Source organism: Gavialis gangeticus, unplaced genomic scaffold (genome assembly GCF_001723915.1).
Source record: "Gavialis gangeticus isolate Ggan-Ray unplaced genomic scaffold, GavGan_comp1, whole genome shotgun sequence".
NCBI lineage: Eukaryota > Metazoa > Chordata > Crocodylia > Gavialidae > Gavialis > Gavialis gangeticus.
Window position 1 is genome coordinate 79,064,678 of NW_017728993.1, and position 9,373 is coordinate 79,074,050.

A 9,373-nucleotide genomic window follows, 5' to 3' on the forward strand; every position below is an offset into this window, starting at 1 on the left:
TTTGTGAGTCAGACAGTCTGTGTCCTGTGTCAGGGCTCCCCAAGAACATGGAGCTGACAGGTAACAGCACACTGTTGACTCATTCAGCTTATTGTCCACTATAGCCCAGGTGCTTTTTTGCAGAGCTGCTGCTTAGTCAGTCAGTCCCTAGTTTGTATTGGTGTATGGCATTGCTCCATCCCAAGTGCAGGACTTTTCAGTTGTCCTTATTGAATTTCATAAGATTTCTTCTGGTCTAATCCTTCAGTTTCTCTCTCTCAATCCTAGCTCTACCCTCTAGCGTATCTACTACTCACCACCCAGCTTGGTTCCACTGGCAAACTTCCTGAGGGTGTGCTCCATCCTATCTTCCAAATCATTGATGAACATCTTGAATAAAACTGGCCCCAGAACCAACCCCAGGGCACTCCACTTGATGCTAGTTGCTACCTAGACATCAAGCCATTGATTGCTACCATTTGAGCCCAACAATCCAGCCAGTTTTCCATCTACCTTACAGTCCAAGCTGTACTTATTTATCTTGCTTGTGAGAATGAGACACAAGCCTTGCTAAAGTCAAGGTACACCACATCTACTGCTCTCCCCACATCCACAGAACCAGTTATCTCATCATAGAATGCAATCAGATTGATGAGACTTAACTTGCCCTTAGTGAATCCATGCTGACTGTTCCTAATCACCTTTCCTCTCCCCTAAGTGCTTAGAAATGGATTCCTTGAGGATCTGATCCATGATTTTTCCAAAGACTGAGACAACTGACCTGTAGTTCCCTGGATCCTCCTTCTTCTGTTTCTTTAAGATGGACACTATATTTGCCCTTTTTCAATTGTCTGGGACCTCTCCTGATTGCCACAAGCTTTCAAAGATAATGGCCAGCAGGTCTGCAGTCACATCAGCCAACTTCCTCAACACCCTCAGTTGCATTGCATCTGGCTCCATAGATTTGTACACATCTAGCTTTTTAAATAGTCCCAAACATATTCTTTTGCCACTATTGGCTGCTCACCACCTTGCCAAACTGTGTTGCCAGGTTCAGTAGTCTGACAGCTGACCTTGCCTGTGAAGACTGAGGTAAAAAAGGCATTGAACCTTTTCCTCATAATCAGTCACTAGGTTGCCTCTTCCATTCAGTAAGGAACCCAAACTTTTCATGATCTTCCTCTTGTTGCTGACATACTTGTAGAAACCCTTCTTGTTACCCTTCACATCCCTTGCTAGCTGCAACTCCAACTCTACTTTGGCCTTCCTGGTTTCATGCCTGCATTCCTGAGCAATACTCTACTCCTCCCTAGTAGTTTGTCTAAGTTTTTACTTCTTGTAAGCTTCCTTTTTGTATTCCATGATCACTGAAGAGTTCCCTGCTAAGCCAAGCTGGTCTTCTGCTGTACTTACTAGTCTTCCTGCATTCATTCCTGTGCCCTTAGTAAGGTTTCTTTATAGTACAACCAGCTACTTTACTTTCCACCTCAGATTGGCCTCTCATGGGATTCTGCCCATCAATTCCCTACAGTACAATATAAGATCTGCTTACATTTTCTTTAAAATTGGAACATCCAAAGTTTGAATTCCAAGGAAGAAAATGAAAATGCTGGTAGTAGTAGTGAGAAGAAAGAACATTGTCCCAGCCTAGACTCTGCCATTGGAGCCCACTTCAGCAGCAGGCAGCTCCTGGGGGCAGGGAGCAATCTCCAAGCCCCAACACCAATCATGGAGCTGGGGCCAGGAGCTCCTTGCATGGGAAGAGTTCCCCACCCAGCCTGAAGCTGGCTGGGACCTGCTCCAGACTGGGACAGTTCCCAGACAGTCCCAGACTGTATGGGTACGTCTGCACTTCCCCTCAAGGCTGCTGCAATTGGGAGCAAACAAGCTCCCCTATAGGCTTACTGCACAGTATTTTTTAATGTAAAACTATGCAACAAAAAGATGATTTTCTACTTCAAAGAACTTTCTGTCTATGTGACTGGGTTTTTGGTTATAGCTGTCTTCGTCTAAGGATATAGGCAGGCAAGGTTCTTTGGTATATGCAATATCTTTTATTAGACCAATTGAATAGTTGGAAAAAAGTTCTTTGCAAGCTTTCAAGTGCAGTAACCCTTTTCCAGGCACAGGGAGTCTGCTGGTCTGAGACTCCAAGGAGTGAAAGAAACTAAAAGTATGGCAGGATGTCAGTGAAAATATAAATAGGTAGAAGTTAGAAAGACAAAAGATAAAGCAAGTAAAGGAGGGGGAAGAATTTGCAGTGAGGAGAATACCCATAATTGCAGTCTCACAAATATAAAAGGAGCCTTCAGTTAACAAGGACACTCCTTCAGAGAGAGATTGCACTTTTGAAAGAGTCACCTGGATACCATGTGAAGATTTGCTTCAGTACAAAAAGAAAATCCCCACCAATCACACACCATTAGTTATGACTTATCACCTGTCCCGGGACCTACACGGAAAATCCTCAAACAATTGCAACCCATACTAGAAGAAGACCTTGTTCTTAAAGAGATCTTTCCAGAACCACCCATCCTAGTCTTTAAACAAGCACTGAACCTCACTAATCTCATCACCAGAAGCAAACTCCATATGACCCAAACCATACCAAATGCATCCAGACCATGCTAGGACAAGAAATGCAAAACCTGTCAGCACATCTCCACCACCCCCACAATAGCTGCATCCCAAAACAGAACCATTACCATTCCTGGATCTTACACCTGCACCTCCAAAAATGTTATATACAGTGCACCAAATGCCCTGATGAAAAATATGGAGGAGAAGCCAAACAACAACTGTGCACCAGAATGAACACTCACCAAAAATCTATCAAAGACAAGAATACCCAGCTACCTGTGGGGGCACACTACTCACAGGACAATCACTCCCTCTCTGATCTCTCAGTTCTAATCCTCAAAGGGAACTTACAAAAACACCTTTCATAGATGACCTTACGGACTACACTTCATAAAGATACTGGATACAAAAAATCATAGATTCAATATAGATGCTGAATTTATGACACATTACAACCAGCCTGACATCTGATTCACCAGGCACCTGCCTGACTTGACCTCTTACATTCTTCTTTTCCCCAATCTTTTCTTCCCTCCCCTCCCCTACTTTTTTGCCCTTTGTCTTCCTGATTTCCAACTATTTCCATTTTTCATTGAGAGCCATTATTCCTATTGTAGTGTTTCCCTTTGGCCTCCCCTCACCTCTTCTTTCTTTCCCCTTCCTTCCCTGCTTTACCTTTTGTCATTCTAATTTCTACCTATTTACATTCTCACTGACATCCTGCCACACTTTTAGCTTCTCTCATTCCTTGGAGTCTCAGACTCCCTATGCCTGAAGAAGGGTGACTGCCCAAAAGCTTGCCAAGAACTTTTTTCCAACTACTCAGGTGGTCTAATAAAAGATATCACATCTACTCAAAGAGCCTTGCCTTCTGTCTATGTGATACCTTTCAGCCATTAATCAACTGCAGGAACTGGACTGGGAGGCAACATAATGGTTTCCTTTTCAAAGTGCAACTGATGACCCTTCTTCAATGGGATTTGCAAGAGAAACTACCACTTCTCAGTTCAGATACTATGCTCTAAAAGCAGCTGGGCAGCATCTAAAGTTAAAATGTAGCCTAGAGGCCATAATGGGCACTGGTTTAAGGGTACCAGTTTGGGCTTTTAAGAAATGGGGAAAGAAAGGAAGAGATGGAGTTCCAAAGGTGTGACAGATAGCAAGTTGACAAATAAAGGGGTTGGGGAAATGCTTCATACCATGTCTATCTTTGCATGCAGAATTGGTAGTAGGTTAAATAGAAACATCTTTAAACCCATTATTTTAATATCTGCAATGTTTTAAATTGAAACAGTTGAAACATTAAGTGCTGGAAGAAGGAAAAGAATGGAGGGCAACATTTTTTTTTCTTTTTTTTAAAGAAGTGAGGGATTTCTACTTCCACTATAGACCGTTTATATGGTTCGAAAGATGCAGTTGGGGCTCTAAGCATTATACCAAGGACCCCTGATAATATGTATATGTAATGGCATCATGCCCCAGATTAGGCTTCCAAAGAGGTTTGAAAGGTGACTTACTTTTACTGTGTGAAGGTGCAGCACAGATTCTCAGTCAAAATCTTTTCCTTATTTCCATTTTCTTTTTACCTTTTACAGTAATGGGCTTGGTAGTATCTTTTTCATTGGTGGTGAGCTCTCTGCTGGTTCCTGACTATAACATTATCAAAAAGTGAGCTGGCTAACTCTTACATCTGAGTTCCTGTGCTGCTAGGCTAGTCACTTAAAGCAATGTTCTCCTAGGTAGTCACTAATTTTATGTTCCACATGTTCTGGGTGTTCAGCCTGAGACACTTGAGGTGATATTTTCAATTAATAGTGACAGTTCAAATCAGTTAGACCTGTGCTTTCAAGATATAAGGTGTTGTAAAAATACTAAGTATTATGAATGTGCTTTGTGTTCCATTTAGGCACCAAACTTAGTTAACATTTGACTCATTTGGCCTTAATCGTTTTGTCTTCAATCTCCAGATGCATAATGGGAACAACTGCTATTCTCACATATGGGGTTACAAGGATAAATTCATCATTTTTATGAAGTACTTGGGTATTCTAGTGAATAAGAAAGTACATAAGAAATGAATAACTTTCAGTGGACAGTTTGGATCATGTTAATTAAATAAGGACCAAGGATGCACACTGAATATGGAAGATAAAAAGAGCTATTGAATAGCATACTATTTTATGAGTTTCCCTATGGGGAAAAATAGTATAGAATAAAATTCTGAGACCATCATTAATGCATATCCACATGAGCTCCAGATAAGTTTGCACAAGGGAACTTAGGTCTGGTGTTTCCTAACTTCTGAATCCATTAGATTTTACTATATTCTTTTAGCAGAGTTTTTTTGTGTTTAATTTATATGGATAATGATAATCACTACAGTTATAGAATATTTGATAAGATATTATCTTTCATGTTTCCAAATATAATTAATTGGTGCAAGAAGCAGGACCCATATAATTAAGTTAATTCATAATTGGGTTCATCCATGAATTGCAAAGAATTCTGGGTTTTAGCATCTTTTTTTGTAAAATCCTTACTGTCCTGTTTTAGAAACAGGAAAGTAGATTAAAAGATAGAACTTACATGGCAGTCCTTGTGTTTAGAATATGAAATGCTCACTTAACTTTCCCTTTTTTATTTAGTCCCTTTGGGAAAAGAAAATCATACATATACCTGCGAGGGATATCATCCATATGACAAGTATGAAATACAAGTGAGAGCATACACCATGAATAAGAAAAATGAAGAGGTTCTAGGAAAACAGTGGGATTATAACGGGCGTACGACAGCAGCAAGTAAGTTTATTTAATAACTTTTGCATACAAATACTTCATAAATGAGTAGAAAAAAATGTTCATCATTAGTTATGCATTCATTATTCATGCACAATAAATTTACTGTTGTATTAGGAATGCTTACACACTAGCATTTTTCATTTATTGATTTTATTTGAATCATTTCAATATTCAGTGTTAATACTGTCTTTGAGTTATGTTTCTCAATGTGGACATTTTTAAGTTACCTTAAACCTAATACATTTATCAACTTTGAATTTTTTTGGTAATAGGACTTCTAAAATTTAATTTTATACAGAATGAAAAACAATTTAAAAGAGGCATAAAAATATATTTACCTTCTTCTGACATCATATCAATGCAAATATAAAAACAAATAATTATTTATAGCCCTATGAATAGGCATGTTTACTTAGTTTGGGTTTTTAGCTCTCACAGGATAAAGCTCAAGGTCTACTTTCACACCCCTGTACATTTTTTACCTCTGTTATAATTCCTTTTAATATTCTATTTTCATTTTTCTCTAGCCTTTAAATACATGTCTACCAACATTTGGGGGGGCATGCAGGGGGCAATATTTCCCATTATTTTGTAAACTTTTGCAGAAACTTCTTTGTGCAGACAAGGCCTAATTGGGGCACAAAATTTATGTTTAATATTTTTTTTTCTCTTCTGATCTTCTTTCTACTTTAGAAGTTTCAACTTTCTGTTGTTCTTTTAAAGCCCTGCAAAATCTTTTCTTTTCCCAAGACTTTTATCAGCTTTTTCTAACATTTTTGCTTACTTTTAGTCCTCTGTGTGCGCACGTTCATTTAAAGCAGTGGTACCCGATCTTTTGGCCTGGATATGTCATATAGGGGTGAGTCTGTGAGCTGGATCGGTTCCAGTCTCATGTTCTGTATTGTGCCCAAGGGCATGCCAGATCAGGCTGCAGCCCAACTCCTAGCCCTGTGTGTGCAGGCTGGGTTTGGCTATGGGGCCATGTAATCCTGCTTGTGGGGCTTGGAAGTTTGGCAGTGATGACAGCATTACTTCTCCTCTGCTATCAAGTTTCTAGAGCTCTGGAAAACCCTGTGGGCTAGGGGCTGGATTTGGCCCATGAGCTAGGGGCTGAGCTCACCTGATTTAATTCCATTCTTTAGTTCCTCCCCAAACCATTTAATTCTTCCTTGTTCTCCCTTATTCCACTATTAAAAATTCTTTCCTTTTCACTACTGCCAATATTTCACTTTCTTCTTTGAACCCATCTTTCTACCTTTAAAGAAATTGTAGGCAGCTCCAATACCTTCTCTCTTTAGATAGCTTCAGGTGTTACTGCTGGCTCAGTTAAGTAGGTGGAACATTACTTCAGAAGAGAGGTAAGAAGCTATCTGGCTCAGTTCCTATACTGAGAAAATCCTGCCCTTTGCACTATTCCTGTATTCATTCCAATTCTGATGCATTTTGTTCCATCCACTTTACCCATTAAAAAGGACCTGTGGTAAAAATCTCACCTAGGTATCCAGGGGTGTATTTTGTAGCTGTGTTGGTTTAGGACATAGGCAGATGAGGTTCTTTGGGTGAATCTGATATCTTTTATTAGGCCAACTTTAATAGTTGGAAAAAAATTTCTTAGCAAGCTTTCGGGTTTAAAAACCCTTTGTCAGGCTGAGGAAGAATCTGCAGTTGGTGTGTATGCTCTTCCTGGATGGAATCAATAGTAAAGAGGCCAGAGGCTGGTACACATGCAAGGAAGGCAGTCAGTGAAGATGTAACTTGAGGAGTTAGTGGGTGAGAGATCGGGGGCGGGGAAGAAAGAGGATGAATGTAGCGGGTAATAGTGAAGTACTAGGGGAGTCAGATGTCAGGCAGGTTATAATGTGTTATAAATCCAATGTCTATATTTAATCCATGATTTTTTTGTATCCAGGAGGTTGATGAAGTGAAGTTCATAGGCTGGTCTGTAAAAAGTGTTTTGTAAGTTTCCTTTGAGGATTAAAACTGAGACATTGGAGAGAGAGTGGTGGTCTTGTGAAAAATGTGCCCCCACCAGTAATTGGACATTCTTGTCTTTTATAGATTTCCGGTGTGCATTCATTCTGGTGTGCAGTTGTTGTTTGGTATTTTCCATCTGGGCATTTGGGGCATTGGATGAGATATATTATATTTCTGGAGATGCTGCTGTAAGATCCAGGAATGCTGATGATTCTGTTGTGGGGTGTAGTAATTGTGGTGGGGGTGGAGAGGTGTTGGTAGGTTTTGCAGTTTTTGTCATAGCATGGCCTGGATCTATTTGGTGTGTTCTGGGCAGTAGGAAGTTTGCTTTTGGTGATAAAGTTAAAGAGGATTTCCCATATAAGTTTGAGGGAGGGGTGATATGTCATAACCAATGGCGTGTGATTTGTGGGGCGGTTTCTGTATTGCAGCAATTCTTCACGTGGTAAACCCAAAAGCTTGCTAAGAAAATGTTTTCCAACTATTTAAGTCAGTCTAATAAAAGATATCAGATTCACCTAAAAAACCTTGTCTACTTAGGTATCCAGAAACATGGGTTCTGGTTTTTCTTTCAGAGATGCACTTATGAAATTGAGTTATAGAAAAAACAAAAAACAAAACCATTCCACAAAAATGTCCTTTCAGGGTTTTCTGAGATTACAGCTTCTTTCTGTGTAAAATGATTTTTCATAGACTGTGCCTGTGTCTTGGTACCTGCTATATATAAAATTTACTTTTATTGATAATGAAATACATAAGATGTAGATAGTAACTGAAGTTGCTCAACAGATAATCTAACAGACTGGTATAGTGAGAATTCTGTCTATTATATCTATTCTAGTCTAGTATCACAGATGCTACTTCAGGTTGTTCCTTTCTAGGAAGCCAATAATTCATTCAGCCATCAATCTTGCTGCTCTGGGTTTCACCAAAACTTGCGGTGGGGGGGGGGGGGGGGGAGGGGAGTTTGCGGGTGAGGGCATTCTCTAAACTTTATTTTGCCTTTGGGCTGATTACATTCTTGTAAGCAATTCCATGTCCTTCACCTGAAGACCAATCTAAAATTGCAAGACAGATAATGAACTCGACTCATTCACAACTTGGTATTGGGTATGCCAGCCCAACTGAAGACTTATATTGACTGCCTTTAGATGTAAAAAAACAAAAATAAAAAAGTCTTTACTTTAAGCTTTGTGTCCCCACACCAAGCACAGTGCATGCCCAGAAGAGGCATTGTGTTATTTTGACCTGGCTCATCCAATTTCTGTATAGACTGGACACTTCAGTGGGGCTTTTTGGTGTTTCTAAAAAATGACTGAATCTAAAGTGCTATTTTGTTTTGGGTTTTTTTCATGTCTACGAGCACCCATAGTGTCCCGACTAAACACAGTGCCCATATTGCATTTCAGCAGTCCCTTCATACTAACAGGGCCCATCAGAGCATCATTTGCCTAAAAGCAGTTCTGTTCCCCAAACAGCTCTGAAACCTAATCAGAATTCACTCCTTTCCCAAGTTTTGGTTTCATTAACAAAAACAGATAACAGCATTAAATTTAAATGTTCTACAAAACCTTGGTGATTTTTAAGGTTCTTCCCTCACAATTACTAAAAGCATAGTTGAAGGCCCCACTTGTTAGGGAGTTTCTCTCACCACTTTTTCTTTGACGCATCATGATCCATGTATGGGCAGATCTAGGAATTTGAAAAGGCAGGTGTGGAAGGTGTAACCAGCATCAAAGGGGCCAGAACATAACGGTAGTTTCTAGGGACTTGTTTGAATCCATGTATGACCCCACCAAGCCCCAGCCCCCTGCTCTGGGCACTACTCCATCTCTGAAATTCAATACTGCTTTCCCCTGCTCCTGCATTCCTCTCTTTTCTTCTTCAGTAGACACCCAGGGGATGCCTCTGGGAATAAGAAAGGGGGAGTGTAACAGGACACACCCTAGGGTGGCCATGACACCCCTTGGTGGCTACCTTGGTCCTGCCCATGGCCAGTTCTTGCTTCTGCCTCTCATGGTCTTCCTCTGATGTCCCCCCCC

General features: G+C 40.2%; 1 protein-coding gene across 1 annotated transcript in view; it reads left to right on the forward strand.

The window, feature by feature from the left end:
• PTPRC (protein tyrosine phosphatase, receptor type C) overlaps nucleotides 1–9,373 on the forward strand; it is a 153,257-nt gene that overhangs the window by 85,228 nt on the left and 58,656 nt on the right. The window contains exon 12 of the mRNA XM_019528365.1: nucleotides 5,205–5,357. Within this exon, the coding sequence (XP_019383910.1) occupies nucleotides 5,205–5,357 (153 nt within the window). The remainder of the gene's footprint in view (nucleotides 1–5,204; nucleotides 5,358–9,373) is intronic.